Consider the following 23,973-nt stretch of genomic DNA (forward strand, 5'->3'; position numbering starts at 1 on the left):
GAGTGCAGTTCTACAATAGGATATTACCATGCATTTTGTGTATGTATACTCATTTTGTTTCCTTCTTATTGTAAAGTGTAAAGGGTGTATGGCTTTTATAAGGAATAAAGTTTCCTCAGGTATGATCGGATCTTTTTTCATTTTCAGTCTCCACTTTATCCCCCCCCCCTTCTTTTTCATTAAAGTTGTATTCAAGGTTTTTTAAGGCTTCGCTTCAAACCGAGCAACACAAAGAGGTATATATCTTTTTTGCTGTCTTTAAAGACAGACATCAGTTTCCATTCATTTCCATATAAATGACAGACTCAGACAATAGTTTGCTGAAATTCTTTTTTTTTTTTTTTAACCCCCCCCCCCCCCAACTGCAGAACAGTTTAAAAAAAAAAAAAGTGCATGGTAATGCAATATAAGTGCATTATCAGGCAATGAAAAGTAACTTATTATTTTGGAGCCAAATAAATTTTGACTGTTAAATGATGCATGATGATCCATCTGATGAAGAGTTGAATAGAGTATCAAACAGAAGCGCAAACACACCGACACATAACACATGCATATATTTTAGCCACGTTTATGGATTTACTTATATAAAAATTACATGGTACCCATTCAGCTCTCTGAATACATGAACTGTGGGGGGAAAAGGAGTAGATATGAGAAAAACTTTAAGGCTAAATGCATCTGGACGACTGCCTTCAGAAGCTTCTTAGTAGTTTTATAGTAAGCATGCTGTGCCTGTAACGTTGCTGTGTAGACACTCAGAGGAGTGACAGCAGTCGGTGTGACCCTGCAGCATTTATTTCCCCTGGCGCTCCCGTTATACAGCCTTACATTAGTCACAGTGAAAACCACTCATTTCTGAATTTAAGTGTCTTGTATGTTTATTTATGAATCTCCAGTGAGACATTCACAACATAATATTATGTAGTACTACAGTAAAAATGAGAGACGGCACTCGTACTGTAGTTATGAATTGTGGGTTACTGCTTGCTACATATGCAGTGAATTGACTGAGCTTTGAGTGCCTGGGAACTGAAAGGAGCAATTTGATAAAGAAAAGGGCAGATATTTGCCATATTTTTATATTTTCAGTATAATAAACACCCTTTAAATCAGTCTGTTGCCAGTCCTATATCACATTTTCTAGTTTTTTTTTACAAAAATTATTGGCTTCTGATGCAAATTTAAAAGAATAAAAACATCCTTATACTTTTAGGTGCTTTCTTCTTCTTACGAAAGGCGTGGCGTTTCCGTTTCTTTCCCATCAGTCACCTCAACCAGGTCAGAGTTGTGACTGGCTGGTGTTCTTCTTTGTATGACACTTTATCAAGGCAGCAACGACAAAAGCAAAAACATCAACATCTATCTTACATCAGGGAAACAGAAGACTGCATATCCATTTGCTGTCAAAAAGTTTCCTATGTCCCTGGCTTCATCCCATAAATCACAGAGCTTGTGCACAGTAAAGTAGCCTGACATAATAAATTAGCTCTCAAATAAATAGGTTGTTGTAAAGTTTTTAAATATATTACTGTTTTGACTGCAACTACATTCATTTGGCTAAAGCATTTTTCTTAAGACTGACAGCTAATAAAAAAAAGGGACATAAAGGCACCAAAAAATACACAAACACAACTACAACAGGGAGTTCTGTGGTTAAATATAGATGTAAATGTAGAACACTTCATTTCATCAACAATAAAACTTCTTTTTGTAGGAAAAAAAGGACAAAATCAATAATGGTATTGCTTTCTTTCAGAAAGGTACAGAGCTGATCTTTATGAGCACTTGTCTGTACTCTGATGCTGATGTATTAAATGAGATTTGGTTTGTGTGGTTAATATACTTTCAGCAGTTGTATAGCAAACAAGGCACAGCCAATATTCAGTACATTTAAATGTCAAGACTGGCAGGTGCAGCATCAAGACAGCAGTTCATATGCAGTTATTGAAAACCTTTTATCTTCACAGTTTCAACTTCAAACAACAAGGAAATAATGGCCGGGCTGCTCTTTGACATTTATGTCTCCTGTTTAAAATTGCAATTTTAAATAAAAACAGACATTTATATATTACATTCAGAAAATCTAACAGAGAGACATATCTGTGCAAAGACAACAGACAAAGATAAACTTTTTATGGCAAACTTGGTCTTATATAAATTCTCTTGTCAGTATTAAGTCAGTGAAGCAGCCGCTTAACGCTGGGCAAAAGAAGCTTTATCTGTTTTCAGCAGGGTAAAATTCTCCTGTGGCATTTGGAATAATTGCTATTGGACATGTCAGATTTGAAAAGAGCACATTTTTAACCACGGTCACAAACGAGCCTCTCTCACATCGAACCTCGAATTATGTCATTGCTCTTTGCGTTTTACTCATCTGTGCTATGCAGTTCGGACTGATTTTGGTCAAACACGAGCTGAGGTTAAGGCTGGTTTTAACACGTTTTTCCCTTTGGCGTCGGTTGCAGAACCAAACTCTGACCACTTCCTTCTCCAGATGGAGGCTTTTGGCTATCCGGGCTATTTCCTGAGAGGATGGCTTACTTTTCTCCACAAAGCTGTGCTCAAGGGCCTCCTTAGCTCCAAGGCTACAGAGTGAAACAAGGGAGAGGGGGAATAAAAAAAAAGATTATGAGTTCACTTGGTAAATGGCATATTTTGTACGTTTGATCTTTACAGTACACACCTGATAGTTGTTCTCCTTTTTCTCTTCCGTTCATTCATTCCTATTTTGTCATTGTACAAAGCTGCAAGAAACAACAGTAGGTTCTGTAAGGACATAAGGATACATCTTTCTGGCTGATTGCTAGTGTAACCCATAACTTTCCCTAGACTGATTTAGCGTGTCACCACATCAAATATCATTATATGACCTTGGTCATAAAATAAATCTGGTGTTGAGGAGGCCACTAATATGACAGAAAAACACTTCTTTGACACACACGGTGCATCTGTTTATTTGAAATTCTTTTTCTTTGTTGTAATCTGGAAAGTTGTAGCTCTTTACACCTAAGTAATCAGATAAAATGTGAGACTAAAAAATCAATCTGATGTATGCATCATGTGATGAGCATTACAAGCGATTCGTTTGAAAAGGATGTAAGACTAAAAGTGTTGGCAAACACTGTCCAAGATGAGGCACAACTAATTAGATCTTAGTAATCACCCAAGAAAGCATTACTTTCAAATATTTTTTTTAAGAGACATTAAAAGAGACTGAATCCGAAGGATACATTTTACCTTGCTGAATAGATAAACGCTACCCTCAAATAAATACTCTCAAAGGGTTGTGAGTTGAGTGGATACGTGTGACTCACCACCCGCCAGCTCAGCTTCATCAAGCCATTTAGCCAGAATGGCCTTGAGTTTGCAGGCGTTCTTAAAGCTCAGCTGCAAATTTTCAAAACGGCAGATCGTGGTCTGGCTGAACTCTGAACCATGCACGGCAGCGAGCGCCTCCCCTACATTAGTCTGAGTGTACCCTGCGGGTCAAAATGAAACAGAAATACTTTATAAAATACACGCAGCACAGAGGAGTAGAGGAGTGGGAAAAAAAGATAAAACCATCTGTAGTGAAGCGTCTCATTGCTGCAGCTGAACAGTGAGATAAATTTGTATTAATCATACCGAGTTTGATCCTCCGTATTTTGAAGTCATTTGCAAACATCTCCAACTCTCGTATCTGCGGTGAATCCATGGCAGGCGCGTCCTCTGGGTCCCGCATACTCTTCCTTTGGCTGTCACTTTTTATCTCTCCGCTTGGGCCCCCTGGGGCCTCATCAGTTGAAAGAAGGGCCGAGGGCAGTGAAGAGAAACCGTGGCTTAATGCACAAGAGCCGCTGCTTAGGCCATGATCCGGAAACTTGTACAAGCAAGAAGTAAGAGATCCTAGCAAAACAGAGAGTGGCAAAGAGCAGAAAGAGAGGGGAAATTTGTTGGTAGGGAACAACGGAACAGCTGGGATGTGGAAATTAATATTTTAATGTGAGTTTTTTTCAATCTTTTTGCTACGATAGACAATATTGGATAACAGTAACTCTTTGAAAAAATGAAGGTTTAAATGTAATCAGAACATTTTCCTTCTATAAATAAAAAGTCTTCATAGTGTGAAGCACCGTGTAGATCATGTATAACTTTACCTCTCCAGTGAAACATCATTGAAGTTGCCCTTATTAGTACATCTGCAGACTGGCAGGCGCAAACAGTTTTATGTCAGTGCATATTTGTGGTGTATGGAATAAAAGTAAAGGTTTCTTTTTGAAGTCCCACACTTGGTTGGTATGATGACACCTGAGCCAGTTCCATTTACTGATAAAAGCTGTAAGATTTAAAAAAAAAGAAGGAAAAAAACCCTCCTATGTGACATGAGTGCTTAAATAAGCGAATGTGTTTTCAGGGGCTTGGTGAATAGATATTCTTTTAACTGTCACTTAAAACAATAAATTGCAGTGTAGCCATAATTTAATGAACTCGTCTTTCCGCAGTCCCCTCGTCCTTGGCTTTGGTGTTGCGGCACGAAGCCGGCTTTCCTTCATATACCTTTTTTAAAGGCTCGCTGCTCAGCTGTGAGCAAACATCTCACAACCATCTGACAAGAGGTTTGTATTTACTTGTGTTACAATTTTCAAGATGATTCATTATTGCTACAGGTGGCTGTTAGTGTTAAGTGGTAAGCTGGAGTGGAGCTCTTGCTGCTAATCACTAATGACAGATTAATGACAGATGACTGCCACGGTACCTCATGGGTGGATGACTAATTGTAATTTCTAATGTGATTCTGTCCTTTGCGTCACAAATCTGCACAGCTGCAGAGAAAAGAAAACAACCACTAATTAACAGCACTAAAAATATGTCAGTCTGCGTGTCGCATTTAGCATACAAGAGGAGACGTTAAGCGAGTTAGGCATGTGCAAAACAGGACTGTCTTCGCTCATGAGGGACACTGTTTTCCTTAACTGCTATCCATATTGCTGGTAATGTAAGTGAGTAATGCAACACTCCCCTCTTGTGTTACTGCAGTTGTAGTGCAAACTATATATAACTATTTTTAGACAATAATAGGATCTAATATAATAAAGGTCAGTTGGTAAGTCTCAGTTAGTTAGTTTATAATATCTGTACCCTTAGTATCCTTTTTCTTTTCACATAAACTAAATGGTAAAATATTTCTTGACAGTGAACATTCACTCGGCTGACGATTTATTGGGTACACTTAAGTGTCTAATACATCCTTGCAACAAACCCTCGGCTTTGTGAAGAGTACCGTTTCGCTTTGGTTTAAACTGTTTCAGAGGTGCTGATTTAAATTTTTGGTCTTTTTGGTGTTATTGCATGCCAAATATGTTTTGTTGCGGAAGCTAGGTAAGCATGGTATTTTCAGTATTTTTACCTACTCCATTAATATTACCCAAGGTAGGCTAAAATGATTTATTAATGTGAAATTGAATCTCAGTCAATAAACATATTTATGATCCTTTGGCTAAACTTTTCGTCAACTTTGAGCAACACTTCTTCTCTTTTTCTGCTCATCCAGTAAGGATGAGCTGCCGCTACTTTCCAAAGCAGCACATAGCAACATCTTTTCTTTTTAAACCTGACGTGACACACTGAAACAAAAGCTTCTACAGAAACTCGGATTTTAGCTCAGCTAAAATGTTGCCTGACAACAGCAGTGGTTGAGCCATTTTGGACTAGATAGAATTCACTAACCGAAATACTGACAACAGTTACAGCTGTCACGAGCCCTGTGCATGAAGTGGTGGCGAAAATAACAGCACCATCGACCCATTGCATTGTTCAGCTGGATCTATAAATCAGCTGGAGAGCAGTATGGCAGATTCTTCTCCAAAACTGTATGCATCAGTGATCTTCTCTTGTACCGAAGGTGTCAGGCAGAGGTTGGAGTTCCTCTCTCTGTTGAAATTGCTTCTTTAGGCTGCATGTACAGTATGTGTCTGCATTTGTAGCTGTAGCCTTTAGATTTCAGAGCTTTTTCCACCTAACTGCAGACGCCTCTTAAAATCAACATCCCAAAAGTGAGTGCTCCGTGTGCACTATGCACCTTGCAGTTGTTTAGCATAGGTAAGAGGGTGTTTGGGGCTAATACTATATCCCTGAGAACAACAACAGTTTTTGGATTATTCAGCTGGAGGCATCCTGTTTTTCCCACTGAGCTGGCAAAAGGGAGAGGAATCTTCGTTGTCTCGCCCTGATGTATGCACTGATGTTCTCTGGGGAGCTTACATGCAGCTATGCTGCAGTGAACACAGCCGTTGTTTGTGTGGCAGGCCCAAATGTGACTGACACATTTGGGCCTGTTGCTAACCACCTTACTGATACTGCCAGGAATCTTGGAGTTTTCATGGATAGTTCCTTCAAACTCGACAAACAGGTCTCTACTGTGGTAAAAACTAGCTTCCATCAACTACGCCTAATCTCTAAGGCTAAACCCTACATACCACACAAAGATATGGAGAAACTCATTCATGCTTTCATTATGTCAAGACTGGACTATTGTAATTCTCTCTACTTGGGTCTACAATCTTCCCTTCTGCAGCGTCTGCAGCTGGTCCAGAATGCCGCAGCACGTCTCTTGACCGGCACTAGAAAGTTGGACTCTATCACCCCTGTTCTGAAAAATTTACACTGGCTTCCTATCAGATATCGAATTGATTTTAAAATTCTATTGTTTACTTATAAAATTTTGAACAATATGGCACCTGACTACTTAGCTGATCTCCTCTGTCTGTACAGCCCTCAGAGAGCACTAAGATCATCGGGCCAACTGCTCTTGGTGCAACCTAGGTCCCGGCTGAAGACCAGAGGAGACCGTGCCTTTGCCGTTGCTGCACCCAGGCTATGGAATACTCTCCCTCTTCATATTCGCGCGTCAGATTCCATTCAGTCTTTTAAATCACGTTTAAAAACGTATTTGTTTGATCTAGCATTTAAGGCAAATTAGGGTAATTTACATCTGGCTCTGTATTTAGATTATGTAATTATCTTATATTTTATATATTTGTAATTTATATTTTATTGTGATTTTATTTGTACTGCGATTTTAATGGAAAGCACTTTGGTGTACTTCGGTCTTAAAAATGTGCTATATAAATAAATTTTGATTTGATTGATTTGATTTGAGGGAGGCAGACTGGGCAGCAAGCCCTGGTCCTTGCACATGTGGGCTTACTGACTTTGTGAAAGCACCTCACAAGCCTTTTTGTACATGGCCTTGGACCTCCCAGCAGCTATACATGTGCACCATCCAAAAAGCTTCAACAGATTTAAGCTAAATGTGGACAGAAAGCAAACAAACACTGATTTGATGCTGTATTAAAAGCTGCTTCAACAATGTTTTGTAGTCTGAACAAGCTGGAATCCCAGAGTTGCCTTTTAGTCAAACGCAATATAATAAAGTTATGTCTTGGAAAACAGTTAACCGTTTACACATCTAGCGTATAGTGACCAACCTTACCTTCTGAAGCTCTATTTTAGTGCTCTATTCGCTTTTATTTCATGTCTCTTTTGATTTAAAACCAGCCGCAGTGAGGGAATTCTGGGACTTTAGTTTTTAAATGTGCTATTTGCTGCTGGGCAGGGGGTGTACTGTGGGTGTACCAGAGTGCTGTTGCTGAAAAATGTCACCATTTGCAGCTGAACACGAGGTTGATGAGACGAAAGAGACCAACTGAGGGGAACTGCAGAGTTGATAAATCACCGTGGGTTTGTAGGGCAGCACCTTTCACATCACACTTATTTGATCCACTGTTAATATAAAAATGGATTAATGCAGCTTTAAAAAATGAAAGAGGCTTTTTTCCTTTCCTCTGACCTCAGCTATCATAATTCAGGACCCCGTTTAATGACATTAACTTTTATCTCTCTCTTCTTAACTTAAACGTGTCCTTCTGCTGTCGAATGCTTTCAGCTAGTCTCATTTTATGATTCAGACGGATTTTTTACCATCAGTTTCACCGCACACATGAGATTTTTTTTTCCTGTCTCTGCCTGGCATTGCATTGCTCTTTTCAAGCGATACAGCCTCCCTTTTTTATCATCCCACATAATTTATGTCACCTCATGTCAGTCTTGTCAAACATTGCTGTCAGAAGCTTGACACCAGTCTCAGGCAAGCTTACAGCTGTACTTTTTAAGCTGTCAGTCAGACATTTGATCATTCAGCAGTTGAGGAACAGACATCATTAAGGTGACAAATTACCTCCTGGTGGTAATAAGTGTGGGCACTTGCTGTTTAATTAATCCTAATGTACATCAGTGCAGTCTTTGACACCATAGTTCATATAATTTTTGTCAGGCCGTTTGCAGAAGTGGGCCGATGTCACCGGGTCTCTGCCCAGGTGATTAAAATCCAAACAGAGAAGTCTGTAAAAAGAAACTTCTTTATTTCTTCAGCAAAACTCTTGGGTTCATTTAGGGTCGAGTTCTTTTTTTTGTACTCTCACATGGTTATATGATATAGAATAATTCAGTTATACTTTGTCTAACTAAAAAAAATGGATCAAATCTGATATGCTTCTCTCTTTTTATCGGCTTAAGACTTTGAAGGGTTGTTTATGTTCTTTTTGTTTCTGTGTCCTTTTTCATTATTTCATATTATTCAAAAGAATCAGCATGCAGGACCTAAAGTCTGAAAGAGTGAAACTTTGATAAGGTGTCATGTTTCTTGAGGTCTGTGCTCATGTCTGGAATACAGAAACGGCAGAACTCTTTAAAATCTGGTTGGTTTACAATATCAGTTTGGCATGTTTTATATGATAAAATGATACAAACTAATAAAGGCTATAAGAACAGTATGCATTAAGGGAAATAGTGTTTTTTTTTGTTAAAGATAACTGCTATTAACTACAGTTATTAATTACATTCATGAAAAATGGCAGTTTTTCTGAAGTTTAATCACGACTAATTCGATTCCCATCCACCACAATTGTAGCAACAATCGTGACAGTGTGCAACTCCCACTCCTGACAGCAGGACAGGGAATTGGGGAGTAATCTTTGACAGTTACACTTAACAAGTGCTCTAAAAAGCTCAAGTAAGTGCGCTAAAGAGTCCACGCGAGATAATCAAGGTTGAAATTGATTTTAACTGGCAGCAGATTTAAAATTAAATGGAACATAAACACATTTTCTGCTCAATTTACTGTGTTTAACTACAGGCAAGTAGAGGGAAGGAGCAAGCGAGCGTGTGTGTGTGTGTCTGATCTTTACCTTGCAATGCATTTGCACCGCTCACCATGTTAGGGTGAGGGACACCACAGGTCTGCAAGATACGAGTCTGAGAAATACTGGCAGAGAGCATCTCCTGTGCTGCAGAGAGAGAGAGAGAGACAGAGGCCTTTATTATCGACACCACCATCGCAATTACTGTATAGTGTAATTGTCACTGCCTGCACTATACTCATCATCATCTAAACCTCTATGATAGCCATCGCTGTTAGTGTGACATTGTAATTTCAGCCTTGCTATAATCAGCATGAGTCCTGCTTTTCAGTGTCACCCTTCAATACGACAGCTGACTTTTTCCTTCAGAAACTTGCCTAAAAGTCTCGACTCTGCCGATTTATCCGCACCTGACACTTTGTGAACTTGTCTTCAGTTAGCCACACCTGTCGTTTCTAAATGCATGGCAGCACTTTCAGTTTGCAGATCGTGACTACATAATGCCCACACATGACTGAAACAGAATAATTTTGCAAATTTGAGGCTCGATTTCAGTGCTTCCAAAACCTGGCATAGTTAGAATCGATTGTCCTTGTCCTCATCATCATAACCAACAGCACAGATCAATACTGCTCCCTCCCCCATGAGTCTTCATCAGCTTCAGTTTTTTTGTTTTTAATGTTGGCTTTGGAAATGCTGCAAAATAACATTTCCACCAGAAACAAATGTGAATCTAGTGCTGTAAAAATGATGAGATATCATTAAAGAGAATGCTACAATTTATCTTCAACCCCAAACCCACACAGTATAAAACGGAGAGATGAAGAGTAAAAGTCAAGGTTATATTAAATATCATATATTAAACACAGGCCATCCACTATTTGATAAAGCTGGTGCTTAAGACATACAAAACACACTGATAGATTTTATTGACCAACTCAACTCGTGGTTTGCCTTTTTAGTTTTCACAAATTTTTCTTCCCTAGCATCATCTCTGCTTACCTGCCATCATGCCATAGGTGGCCTGCTGGTTTGTGTAGTGACAGGGGGTGACTGGATAATGTAAGCTTGCGGGGGTGTTGCTGAGAGCATTGCCCAGGGAGGAAGTCGGGAGGTGCATGTGGGAACGCTTGGAGGGCTGACCCAGGGACAGCCCAGATGACACTGACAGAGACAAACAAAGACATTTTTTAAGTCAGGATCTGATCCGTGTGCAGTTCAATTTTAAAGCATTCCCAGACAAGTAAAGCATCTTTCTTTAACATCTTTAAGTTTGATTTCATATCAAGTGGAAGCATTTTAATGACTTGCCTACTGCAGGATGTGCACTGACTAGATGTGCACTGACAACCCTCATCACATCACATATGGAGTCAGTAGCTTTGGTTAGTTTTCAGTGAGTTCTTTTCTTTCCTTTCTTTCCTTTAATTAGACACTAAAAGGAAATCACTTACTATTAGATGCTGATAAAATAACCTTGCATAACTTTCTAAAGCACAAACTTAAATGAGTCTGTTAGGAAGAGTGGCAGAACAAAGAACACACATCAGTGCTAACTTTTCTTTAAAACTACTGCTTTACGTGCTGCTGTGATTCTAAGTGTGAGGGGACTTGTTGTTTGTCTTCTCTAGCTGCTTTTCTTGTCTGTCCTTGCCACTTGTTGTAGCAGATGGCTCCCCTCCTCGAGTCTGGTGCTGCCCGGGGGTTCTTGTTGTTCCTGTTGGGGACTTTTCCCTTTTCTTTTTCCTTCCCACTGTAGCCAAGTACTCACTCAAAGGGATTTGTTGGGTTTCTCTCTGTATTGTTGTGAAGTGATTATTTTACAATACGGAGCACCCTGAAATGACTTTTATTGTGAACCTGCACTCCATAAATAAAACCGAATTAAATGAAGTGTATTTAAAAAAATCAAAAATAGTATTGCCTTCTAATTAAATAATTATTCATGTGTTCTGCTTCTTATGCAGTTTGGAGTTCACTCCAAGCTTTAATGAATGCTTAGTGGTATTATTAGGATGCGCTCTTGAAGTCGGTCTCGCACATAAACAATAACAGTGTACAACTGAGAAGAATCAAAGCCTTGTTTATGAGTTTTCCTCCTCCTGTTATGACTGGGTTTTATTAGCATTCTGTGACCATATTTCAAGTCATTCATAGACACACTAGAAGACAAGGCAGGTCAATGTGTTTTGGAGCAACGGCCTCAAAATCTCACAAGTACTTGGCAGAAAAATAAATAAATATTTTTTCAAAATATGTTTACTCTGCTGTTATCTAAATGGTTGAATCGTGTCTTGCATGATCTAATCTTGTCTATTCTTAGCTATAACCGTCAGGAGGTTTTAAGACCCCTGGAAGTTTTCTCCACAACACTTCATCGTGGAAAAAAAAAGAATACCTTGGGGAGTTTATCATACTGATAACATATCCTCAAAGCAATTATCCACTGAGTAGAGACAGCTGGGCCAAACTATGTAGCTGATTAGATACATTTACATAATTTGGATTAGATTTGAATAAATGTATTTTTTAATTCAATCCGTTTTGCCTGTCGCCTAGACGCAGCCTTATCGGGGCACAGTTGTGTTCTGCGCCTTGATAAGGGTGATCTATGCTACGACTGCACACAGTTAGGTCATCTCTACATTTCTATGCATACATAATCTGTCACAAATGAACCCTTCCAGGATTTGTTCATGTACAGTTTCATCGCAGTGGAGAATGCCACAATACTGAATCTTCCCTTAAAAGACTCTAACAGGCCTCTCTGGTGGCCCATCTTCCTAAAGCACAGATTAAGTTTTATGACATGATGATGATAGTTTAAATCAATGAGACACACACACAAAAAAAACAATTTTCCACTTTGCAAAACAAACAACGAAAACAATTATAACAAGTTTTACAAGATAACTGAATACGTTTGCTTTACCTGCAGCGACCATGCTTTGAGCATGGGACGTGGTTGGCAGGCAGTCGGTGGTAGAGCCATGGTGCATAATGATAGGCAGGGGTGAATCTCCCGTCAGTGAGGCGAAGGAGTCACTACCAAATGCCTGACAGGCCATTTTTTCCTGCCCTCTCTTTAATGGCGATCGGCTGAAGTTCAACACAGCTCATCGATTGGTTTCTTGTCTTCGCTTCTCTGTCTCTTGCCTATTTTGTCTTATTTCCCATGTTGCTTTGCTTGCCCTTTGCCTTCTCTATTTGTTTCCTTACCTTCCTCTCGTGTGACTTGTTATGGATACCTTGTCTTGCCTTCTGCCTTTCGTCTTGTCTTCTTTGGCCTTCTGTAGTTCTGCTTTGTCTTTTTCTAGCTGCGTTCTAGTCTTCTTTCACTTCATGTATCGCCTCCTTGTTTTTTCCTCTTTCACTCGGGCTCATTCAAGCATACTTCTTCCCTGAGTCCCTTGGGAATATTCAGGTAGAAAACTGTGATAGGTTTCCTTTTTTTTCTTAGAGAAGTGGATGTCAGCACTTCATCCAGAACACTTCACAGTTTTAGTCACAACTCTACCCTCAGCCAAGACTCTTGAAGATGAATATTCAGGAGCTTCAAGCTCAAGATAAATTACTGGTACATTTTCTGAAATGTGTTTCTCAGCTACACAGATTTCCCTCATTAAGGCTTCTCGTCTTTTCTCGCTGTTATAGTTGCAGGTAAGCCGGCGTCTGTCATACCCTCGGCATTTTTCTGTCCTTGTCTACTGCAGGTATTTATATCCAACCTACAACTAACCGCCCACTCTCAACCTATGAGATTCCCTATTTCCCATCGAGCTCCTCACCCCCACCTTCCAATTCCATGTCAGTGCTGTAATTGCTTGTGTTTGTACTTACCTGTGTTCTTCTCATCCTGTTTTCAAATCCAGGATTAGGGTACAGAGCGGCTGAGAAACCTGATCCTCTCCTCTCCTCTTCCTCGCTTGCTCTCTCCCTGTGTCTCTTCCTGATTACGGGATTGTGAGGAAGCAATGAGAAAATAAAGTGAAAACATAAAATGCTCATTAAAATAAAAAAGAGAAAAAAATAATAGATACAAAAGATTCACATGGAGCACCAAGAAATACAGCCTAGAACGTTGAACTGTGCTGCAGCATCTTTCAGCTGTAAATTGATTTGTTTTTTTTAAGGTTCAACCAGGTTATCACGGAGGTCAGCAATGCTGCTTCCACCCTATTTACTGCTGATCTCTCAGAAACAAAAACTCTCATGTACCATCATCTCAGCATTAGTGAAAGAAAGGGCTGCTGTTGTGTCAGGATGGTGTCTATATTGTGTTGGATGCAGAGTGCTCCAGGTAAAGACAATAGGACTCAACGGGATGGACAGAAGTTAATCTGAAGAGTGTGGCCACCATGTGCACTTTGTTGTGTCTGTACTTGTGTTTATCCTCAGCTCTGCTTCACTATTGTTGATATAGGTGGGCAGCAGGTGGAAAATAGCTTGTGGGTGGCAGGCAGGATTCAGCTTGCCTAAGCACAGTGTAAATTTGGACTGGATGCACTGAGCACATTGGACAATGTCTTAGCTTGACGTGGATTTTAAACCTAAGTTTGTGAGCTTGTTTATTCACAGTGTCATTACAATAGAGAAAAAAGGAATGAAAATTGTTTCTGCCTTCTGATGGTTTGGTGACTTCGCTTTGCTCCATTTTCTTGTAAGAGTACTAAATAGGCCTTAAAAGTAATTATCTCAAAGGCAATATAATCATAGTCTAAGCCCAAACTCTGATAGCATGAAGTTACTTTAGCCATCCTCCCTTCAATATGCAATCTTTCAAAGACTGATTAAGCAAAACGCAACAAGACTGACCACTGGAAAAATGAAAGTCTTGGTGACAAATAGCTATGCAAATGAAAATGGACTTTGACAAATCTCATTCTAGAAGTTTCAGATTTGAAACAGAAAACAAGTCTACAAAATTACTAAGACAACTGAATGTAATGGTGTGTGACAACAGAAAAAAAAAGTCTCACCAGCAACAATATTATTCTCAAAATACTTTTCATAGTCTTTCATTCCTGCCAACAACTCCCACTCAGGCAGAAGACCATCTTCCCAGCTGGTGAAAGCAGGACTATTTTCACACAGAGAGACTCAACCACCTCTGTTTTAAAGCAATCTCTGTGTTAGTGTGAAAAACAAGTCTCCAACAATTCAGACCGCCCTGATAAAAATCAGTCCAATAAGTCTTAGTAACTGCTAAATAGTAAATAATGCTCAATAATAATGAATGGAAATGTAGAAATAGAAGTTATTTTATGTTTGACTTGTGAGCTGTGCCTAACCTGCTCAGCATCTGTGTGGGTAGATGGTAAATGCAGTCATACAATCATAAGATGAGACAGTGAAGGTTTATATGTTTAAAATAATACCTTTGATTTCTAGATTTAAGTTATTGATCAGACATGGTGTAGGCAAGGTGTTTGCCTTTGATATGCATATGGTACATTGTGACTGTAAATGGCAATTGACATTTGATAAGCACGTGAAAGAACGCATTGTTGAAAATTACAAATATACCCCAACTCTTGGCATATTGGAAATATCGTAAATGCCATAATTGAATGGATTTGCATGTTTTAAAATAAAGGTAAATGCCAGCTTCAAAGGGCTTTGATCAAACCTGGGCAGTCTGAATGTGGTTTTAGACAAATACAAAAAAAATCAAAGGATGAGGGAGCGAAAAAAGGAAAGCTTTCCCACACATACACACACCCACAGACACGCAAGCACACATACATATGCACATAAAGAACCTAAACTTAATTAGTGAAAAGACCCTGAGTCAAATGGGTACTCTTAAAGCACCTGTTCAAGATCCCCCTCCTCGTCCCCCTTCATGCACACACACACACACACACACACACACACACACACACACACACACACACACACACACACACACACACACCACAAAAATTTAATTTTAAATGTTCACAGGCAGACTATCACCCTAACCTCTTAACAGATGACAAAAAATGTAAGCAATAACATTTAAATACAATTAATCTTCCACCACACACATGAAAACACACACAGACATGCACACATACACACAGACACACACACACACACACACACAGCAAAGATCACTGATCCACCCGTGGATGCAGTGGGAACAGTGCAAGGTGACACATTCTCACAGGTATCACATCCATATACACGCCGTGTACCAGGTGTGTTTGCCAGTGTCTGTGTGCACGGGAACAACAGAGCGTGCAAATGAGCTGGCACATTTCGGGTGGTTTATTCTGATGTGTAATAAACTTGCCTTTGTGCGTGTGCGGATGTGCATGTGCAAGCTTCGGCAAAATGACACGACCCTTCTCACCACATAAACAAAGTACAGCATTGCATTTTGTATAAAACTTAATTGCATGCTCATTAGCAGCTTTTTGTGTTTGAGTCTGTGCATCTCCGTGTAGTAAATTACACTGAATAATGTTAGCAAGACATGAGAATAATATGCTACGAGGCAAGTACTCGTGGTGACCACAAATACATCATGTGCAGAAGAATAGAAAATGAAGCACAGTACATACAGTACTAACTATTTATAATGTCCTTCCTCTGAAAAGTGAACACAGAGGACATTGCTGAGAAAGTCACTCAGCAACACTAATATAAAAAAATACATTTGGTTTTCAAATGTATAATATTTTAATTCTCCATCCATTTTCTTCCACTTCCACTTTCTTTCCTTCCCTCAACCCCAACTGTGGTGGATGGCTGCCCCTCCTTCAGCCTGATTCTGCTGGAGGTTTTTTCCTGCTAACAGGGAGTTTTTCCTTCCCACTGTCACCAAGTGCTTGCTCAAAGAGGGTCGTTTGATTGTTTGAACCTAATCAGGTCAGGGCCCAGGGGCGTAATTTCCAGGGGGGGTTATGACCCCCCCCCCTCAATAATCAGACCCAACCAATGTAAGCCCCCCAATATAATTATGAATTATCTTGCATAAATAGGCTGTTCATTTTCTTTACTCGTTTCAGGTATTACCAGCAAAATAGTTGCATGTTTAATTATCTGGAAATTTACCCAGATTTATTTATTTATTTAGACAGAGATCTTGACTCCCCCAATGTTCAGCACAACGTTACGCCCCAACTGGGACAGGTTGCCAGCGTTTCTCGTCAACACAGAAAGACATTCACTGTGGCTAATTTAGAATTGCCACTTAACCTAACATCCATGTCTCTGGACTATGGAAATAACCTATGGAACCCTTCTTGGTGTAAGGTGACAATTCTAACCACATTATCATTGTAACACCCCCATTTCAATAATCTCAAAATGTAATTAACTGCAATTTAACAATTCAATTATTCATTTTTAATTATTACTGCAATTCTGTGCTATGGTCTAACTTTCTAAGGTTTATAGTTCACAAAAAATGTGAGTGTCGGTGCATACATTTTTTTAAAATAATACATTCTGAACTTTGCACACCGACCCTGCCCCTCATTGTTCAAACAATCATCAGCACCAGTGTTCTCATTTTCCAGAACCACATAAATATTAAACTGCATTTTGTCAGAACATGCCCATCGTTCTCCAGTCAACCATGAGAGAGATGAGGAGGGTGAGGTGAGGAGCTTGGATAGAAAAAAACAACAACTTTCTTCTTGTTTTTTAATTTCTGTATTCATTAATTATGCAGGGATGAACACTGAGTGAGGTTTGTCGGTTGCTTGAATACATCATGGCGGAGGTCAGGTCCGCTGATGAATATCAAGCAAACCTTATGCACCACTCCGACCACCATCTGCCCAGAGCTGGGCCTGACTCACAAACCGCTGCACAAACACCGGTCAAACGCATTCAGGAAGGCTAATTTCATCAACATATTCAAAAAACCCTCTATTCAAACAGCAAAGGTTAACTGTGTATTTGAGGAAACTAGAGCGGGTCCTGAATCTGCTCTCCTAGTCTCTCCCAGATTACTATCTCTCTTCATTAAGTAAATGTCAGCTTCAAAAATGTGCTAGTTCAACGACAGTACTCCCAACTTCTTTTTACAGCTCTCTGCTTTAGTAAAAAAAAAAGGATCACTTCACTGTGGTTTCTCTCATCATCTTCAGACTGTTTTTCTCTGCATGTGTCTGATTTTGTTTCCTATTTAAAACCAGGTGGATGAATACAAAGTGAAATGACAGCTCTGTTAAAAAGAAAATTGAGTAGAGCAGAGGACGTTTTTAAAGCCTTCTGCAAATGAGTTTATTTGTTAATGCAATCCAGGAAGAAGTATGAAGAGCTTTCAGCCGTACCGCATCCTCATTAACCTAAACTTTAGCCTGATTAAAATAAGCAAAATGGCAAGCATTTTAAATTGGCAGTTAACCTTTAAGTCACATTAAGTTCTTCAAGTCTTATCTCCTCAGTAAATGAAAGGCTCCATATGCTGTAACAGAATTAATCAGAAGTTTAAAAATTGTCCTTGAAAACAGCACCATACGAGTGCTTACTGGCATTTGGTAACAATAATGCTCTGCAAAGACTCGGTAGGCACTGCAATACTGTAAAGAAAGAAGCAAGATTATGGCACAAACCTCCTGTGAAACTCCAGCTGTCCACATCCCTTGAACCCAAAAGCCACATTTCAGCTGCTGAGCCTCTGCTGTGAGCACACACTGTCCCTGTATTCCTTCTGAAAAATACACAAACATTATTGGACTTGCTAAATATATTTATTGCACAGCATGCTGAATGTTTAAAGAGACTTTTATTTTACAATCCATATACAATTGTGGCACCGGACGAGTTTCGCCCTCAGTCTTTACATAGTAAACACGACTAACAGTGCTGCTGCTGCTGCACACTGCTCTTTGTGGCTCTGTTCTTGTCATTCTTCTCCTCTGCTCTTTGCAGTGCTCACAGTTTGAAGGACAAATCAACTGAATGCCGCAGAGGGATAAGTAAAACTAACAGAGCGATAACTCTGTTGAAAACCACAGACAGGAATAAAGAAGAGAGAACAGAAGCAGAGTTTGACAGAGCAGATTGTAGAATAATAATAAAACTGACAGCTGTATGTGGGGTTGACACTGCTTTACATTCAAGAAATATGTGAAAGTAACACTCATCTAGTGGTGAGGCGTCATTTTAATGCCTATGAAATCTGTTGTATCAGGCTGCAGTGTGCTCGCCTTGTTTTACAGCGTGAAAAATAAAAACTGTCTCATCACATAAAGGTCAACATTTGCCTTTATGTGCTCTGCATCAGCAGTACTTTAAAACTTAGCCTGTCTCTGATGCCTCGTGTTATCTTGTCTTGAGGCCGTGATCTAAAAACCTTCTTATAGATCTGTAGTAAATGGGAGCATTAAGAGGGGAACAAAAGAGGAAGAAGGAAAAATAACATAAGGAGATGTGCAGTACCTGAGGCGTACGTGTACACTTGCTTGCAGCGCAATCAGCCTTATTCAAGCCAAGGCTCTGCACGTGGAAGGAAAAATGAGAAAAAGAAACAAACTAGAAATTTCTTTTTACACAGGATGGATAGGCAGTAGCTAGGCAACAGGCACCGAGGCAGGGCAGTTTACTCTTCTGCCCCGTAAGTCTACAGGCTTTATGAGTTTCCATTTATTTCTTCATTTGCTGAAAAAGGCTGTGCCCCAAATGAAAGCTGCTAGGGAGAGAAACCCATTTTTTCTGCATGTCATGCTCAGTTACTGTTATTAGTAAACCTATGAGGTGGAATAAATGTCTCCACTGCCATAAGTTGTACCACTTTGACACTAATTTCTATAGATTGACAAACTGAGAGGATAACTTCAATACGACGATCTATGGACTCTAAGGGTTGCCACATCTGCTGTACTGTTACCTGTCTGTCTTCTTAATGTATGGATCACTGCTTGTAGGCCAAATTAAATCTTGCAGACATTGAAGTTTATTTGACTTTATGTATATCTTTTTTTAGACATATTATCTACTTAAACCTAAGGTCTACTTACAACCCATCAGATGAAGCATCTGCAGCAAGACTTAAAATTGCATATCACCGTCTGCTTCCTTGTGATTTTGCTTTACCTGACCACCAGGAGGCCACAACAAGCACAGGGGCAATCACAACACTGAGAGAGATGCTCTGACCCCACCCCACATGCAGGTCTAGCCCCAGAGTCCTTTACGCCATGTTCTGTTCAATATGTTCACAGCCCCAGCTGCAAATTTAGCAGAGACACTCTTCCCCTCTTGAGTGCAGCCTCATCTGCATTACACAGATAAATTAAAGCTGGTGTTGGGGGGGAAATCGTTACATGGGATCAAGGCATTCATTGTTGCCAGGCTGAAGCTGAATTCATTTCAGCTGATGACAGGCTCCTGACAGTCTGGCAGATAAGCTGGTTAGCGTCATATTGGGTTATTTATTTATGTGGATTCACTCAGGCTTGTAACTTACCTGGCAGCTGTTCACATGCAATAAAAGACAATGCAATAGGTACAGGTAGGAGCATTAAAGTTAAGCATAAAACAAGGCTTAACAGTTTCCCAGCCATGCCTATCCATCCCTGTTAGACTCCCACAACACAGTCTGACAAAGCTGTAAGAGCTGATTACCTGTCTTACCTGCTGTCATTCTGCTGAGCTACAAAGAAACAAGTGCATGTGTGGAAAAAAACAGTTCAGCAGTGCTAAAAGTGCTACCCTGCATTTTCAGCACCTTTAAAAAAACAACCCCCCCCCCTCCAACATCTCAATTATTATGAGCTGTTTGAACATTTTTGGCTTTGGAGTGAATAGACCGCAGGCAGAAAATGGGAAGGCTCCTTTTCTTTATACACCAGCTGAGCCGTCAACTTATTTTCTAACTTTTTTTGAAAACTAACCACTAAATTATCCCACTACAAACTTTGTATTAATGGAAAACTATTAATGCACTTATAAAAAGTGCTTCAAAATAAATGTACCACAAGCAATTTGTGAGGGAAGGCAATGGGAAAAAGCAGATCATGGCGACTGCATGTCAAATGCTAACCATAATAATTTCATAAAAGAGTATTGGTTACTGTGTCCATAGTGTAAATTAGCATGGGCGTGTCCTCTAGTGGGATATGCTAGAAAAGACTGTGTCAGTACTTTAGATTGAGATTAGATAGATTGTTAATGAAGCTGTACCTTTACACATGCTAAGAAGAAGTACAGCTTGTAGGTAAAAAGTATTTTGAACCATATTTTGTGGTAATAATACAAATGTTTTTAAGTTGCATTTTATGAGTATTTCATGGTGATTAGGTGGGTGTTATTTTTGTCCCAGTGACTGCTAAAAGGAAAGCTATGGCTCTCTCCTTATGCTTTTAAATAGGCAGATGCATTTATTTGCACGTATATTTCTCCCCCAGTGACTGGATCTGCATATTTGATTTGGCACAGATTTTTACACATTTGTCTTGGGATCAACACTGAGAGTACACTAGCTTGTGACACCTGATGCTGGATTTGTGTCTCCCTCTGGAATTTAACAAGAGTCCTTATTCATTAGGATAGGGACTCCTTAAATAAGTACCCAGAGGCATTACCAAGATGGTAATAAACCCGATTCTTTGATCCCCGTGATAGCACAGAGAAACCCCGACTCAGGAGTGGTCAAAACATTTATAAATCTTTATTCAATCATCTTCCTACCAAGTGGGGATGATTTTAGTACATCAAGGGGAGCTGGCATTTTGAACCTAATTCTTTTCCAGTTTATTTATAAATTAAATGATATTATTAAGGTCTCTAAAACACCTTAATAATGTCTAGGCCCTTACAGAAACCTTTTTAATCTTTTTAAATCCCTTCAGATTCTCCAATTCAGAAGTTAATCCTCACTAAGCAGAACAACCCAAGAAAATTTGTTAAAACCTGAAGAGCTGACCTTTCTAAAAATAAAGTATTTTTTTTCTTTTAACTGACAGCATCAATAAAAGAACCAGCAGAGGATTTAAGGGAAACCAACATTAATTAAGCCAGTGGGCCTATAGGCCATTTATGCTCCTGGCTGTCTTTGATGGTGCCAAGGGAGCAGATCAAATACGAAAGGACGACACTGACAAGCACTGGGTCTGTCACTGGTACGCTGATAAGCACCAGACAAGACAGAGTAGTAGGACATTTCTGGGTTTGCTATCCAGGCCTGCTCTTGCCTGTAGTGACAAAGGGAACAGGAATGAATAACAAAGTATTATGCTTTGTTTGTACTCTCACCACAATTCAAAGAGCTGATATGATTAAAGCAGCACAACAAGTAAATTGAAAGGTGTGATAATTGTGCCCATGACAACACAAATATCTGTAGATAAATGGGCAGCATAGTAAAAAAAGACTATGCTCTTTCTCATCCTCCCCCCCCCCTCTCTTTCTGTATTGTAAAGACCAGATCTCAGCAGCGCAGATCAAACAGTCGTAGTGATGAAAAGAGCAGGTCTCTGAGGGCTGACACGGAGAGGAAAGGACGAGCCACCAAGATCAGAGAGAAGGAACAAATAAAGGCTAATTTGCGCTGATGATCTAGACCGTACCTAAAAAGCTTCAAAGAGTGGCAACGTGAACTCGAGATCATTGGTCAGATTGTGTGATTGTACACAGATAATCGGGGTGCTCCACAGAAGGGCCTGGACAATAAACTGCATCTTTGCCTTTGAAGATATTTTCATATTAGTCACAGACTTACATATTCCAGTTCAGTTACTTTTCATTGCTGCTGTCAGCTTGAAGGCCGCCTCTGCAAAACTGTGTTTCAAAGTAACTGATTTGAATGGCTGGAATGCACTAAAGCTGTTGACTGCAAAGTGTTGGATAACCCGAGAACTTTAGAATACGACTGCAATGTTACTGCACAGGCACTGATAGATTTGGTCAAGCATCATGTGCTTGGAAGAATATTTCCAGACGTCCAGTATTTGGTTGTGATTTGTGAAGAAGACAGACAGAGAATCACTCTGAGCTCTTGCATCAGTGTGAGTTCAGAGAATGAATGCAGCACAGACTACACCCATCTGCTGTAGTATGTTTTAACCAGCATGTGAAAGAAATATATAAAATGATGAATTTAGAACCTACTAACTGCTTTTTTTTTCTTTTTGTCACAGCAGCTAACAGCAAACACGGCTCCTCCTACGCACATTTGTGCACTGCATACCAGTAAATACAGAATTGTTCAGGATTTTTTTCTTTTTCTTTGTTTTTGCAGGCACAAAAGAAATATGGAAATAATTTGCATATTTATTTTCAAACAAATCCCATTGTATTTTCCAGTTGTGGTATTTTACAAACATAAGAAGTTTTTTGGTTGTTTTCACAGTTGAATTGCTTTGTACTGACGGCGAAAGGGGCAGTTTGTTTATTGTTTTAAAAAAACGTTTTCAATGAAGTTGTTTTCACAAGAATGTTAGTGATGGTTTTGTCTTTTTTCGTTAATACAAAATAGGAAATAAATGCAGCAATTTATTGAAACATTTACAAACATACATGGAACAGTATATAAAGAAGAAAGAGGGTTGTACAATTCCAATGAGCTTGAAAGTCAATTGTTAGTAAGGCCAACACAACCTGAACTCTCTAGGGGAAGCTTTCTTCTTTCAGTAGTCTTCAGCAGGAATAGTTCTCCAGGCTTCCTGGAAGAATTTCAAAGCTCTTCTTTGGATGTTGGCTGCCTTTCATTGCTTTCTCTTTCGAGATGATCCCACCTTGCTTCAATAATAATGCTTTATAACATGGTCCAGGCTGTGGAGTGGCCAATCCATGATTGATACTGTTCTATTGTGTGTTTTTCTATTCAGGTATGCGTTCACTGTATTGACAGTGTGTCTAGGATCACTGTCATGCTGAAAAATGAAGCCTGTCAGACACATTCCAGATGGTACTGCATTGTAGATTTTCTACATTCATACTTCCGTCAGTTTTGACAAGATCTCCACACCACTGGTTGGAATGCAGCCCAAAACCATGACAGAGCCGTCACCGTGTTTTGCAGACGGTTTCAAACACTCACTGTAGTACCTTTCTCCTGATATTTCTGTACATGTCGGTGTTGATCTGAACCATAAATTTTACATTTGTATTTATCACTCCATGAGACCTGTGGCCAATGATTTTCAGTCCATTTTTTATGTAATTTGGCATACCTCTTGCTCTTCTCCCTGTTTCCCTTCCACTGAGACCATTTCTGATGCTTAAATTGATCGACTGTGGGGGGAGATGCATCTTTCAGGTCCTGTTTCTGAGATATGTTAGGTTTTTGGTTAATGGCTCTTGGGAAACTTCTTACAGTGCAAAAATAATATTTTAAGCTTTTAACCTGTGTTATCTTTGGCCTTTTTTTTCATTGATTCAGCTAAATCAACTGGAACGAATTATGTGTTTCTGTGACAAGGCTGCTAGCATTAAAGCCCTTAAAAAGTACAATTTATGTTCTTGGTAAAGAAAAAGTAGCCAAAGAAAAACTTAAAAAAAAATCATCCAAAGCCTGAAGAACTATTTCTCAAGATCACTTAAAAAATATAATAACTTTCTTGGAGACAAAATATAAATACATGAGATGAGGCTAAATATTTTTTTGCACAGGACTATATAAAAACATTTTTTTATATAAAATAAACATTATTTATTTTATTCTTCTTTATGTTATTATTTATTCTAAATATACTATTAATTAAATGCAGTTTGACTATGTTAAATGCTTGTTTTGCAGTTGTTTGCTCTTTGGAGGCTGGAAGTGGAAATCCATTTTCGAATACATAGCATCATTTTTTTTAAGTTGATATTATGCCACTATTATGAATACAGTTATGTTCTGATCTGCAAT

At 39.3% G+C, this 23,973-nt stretch overlaps 1 protein-coding gene across 1 annotated transcript; it reads right to left on the bottom strand.

The window, feature by feature from the left end:
• Positions 1-2,347: 2,347 nt before the first annotated feature.
• On the bottom strand, positions 2,348-12,247 carry pou1f1 (POU class 1 homeobox 1). The gene is made up of 7 exons (XM_085374441.1): positions 12,112-12,247; positions 10,182-10,343; positions 9,228-9,326; positions 3,628-3,888; positions 3,318-3,482; positions 2,687-2,747; positions 2,348-2,588 (listed from the first exon to the last, which is right to left on the bottom strand). The coding sequence occupies exons 1-7, from the start codon at positions 12,245-12,247 to the stop codon at positions 2,348-2,350; spliced, it is 1,125 nt and encodes a 374-aa protein (XP_085230567.1).
• Positions 12,248-23,973: the final 11,726 nt, after the last annotated feature.

The sequence above is a fragment of the Diplotaxodon limnothrissa genome, linkage group LG16, assembly GCF_057381915.1.
Source record: "Diplotaxodon limnothrissa isolate DT_005_m linkage group LG16, D_limnothrissa_male_GT1.1, whole genome shotgun sequence".
Lineage (NCBI taxonomy): Eukaryota > Metazoa > Chordata > Actinopteri > Cichliformes > Cichlidae > Diplotaxodon > Diplotaxodon limnothrissa.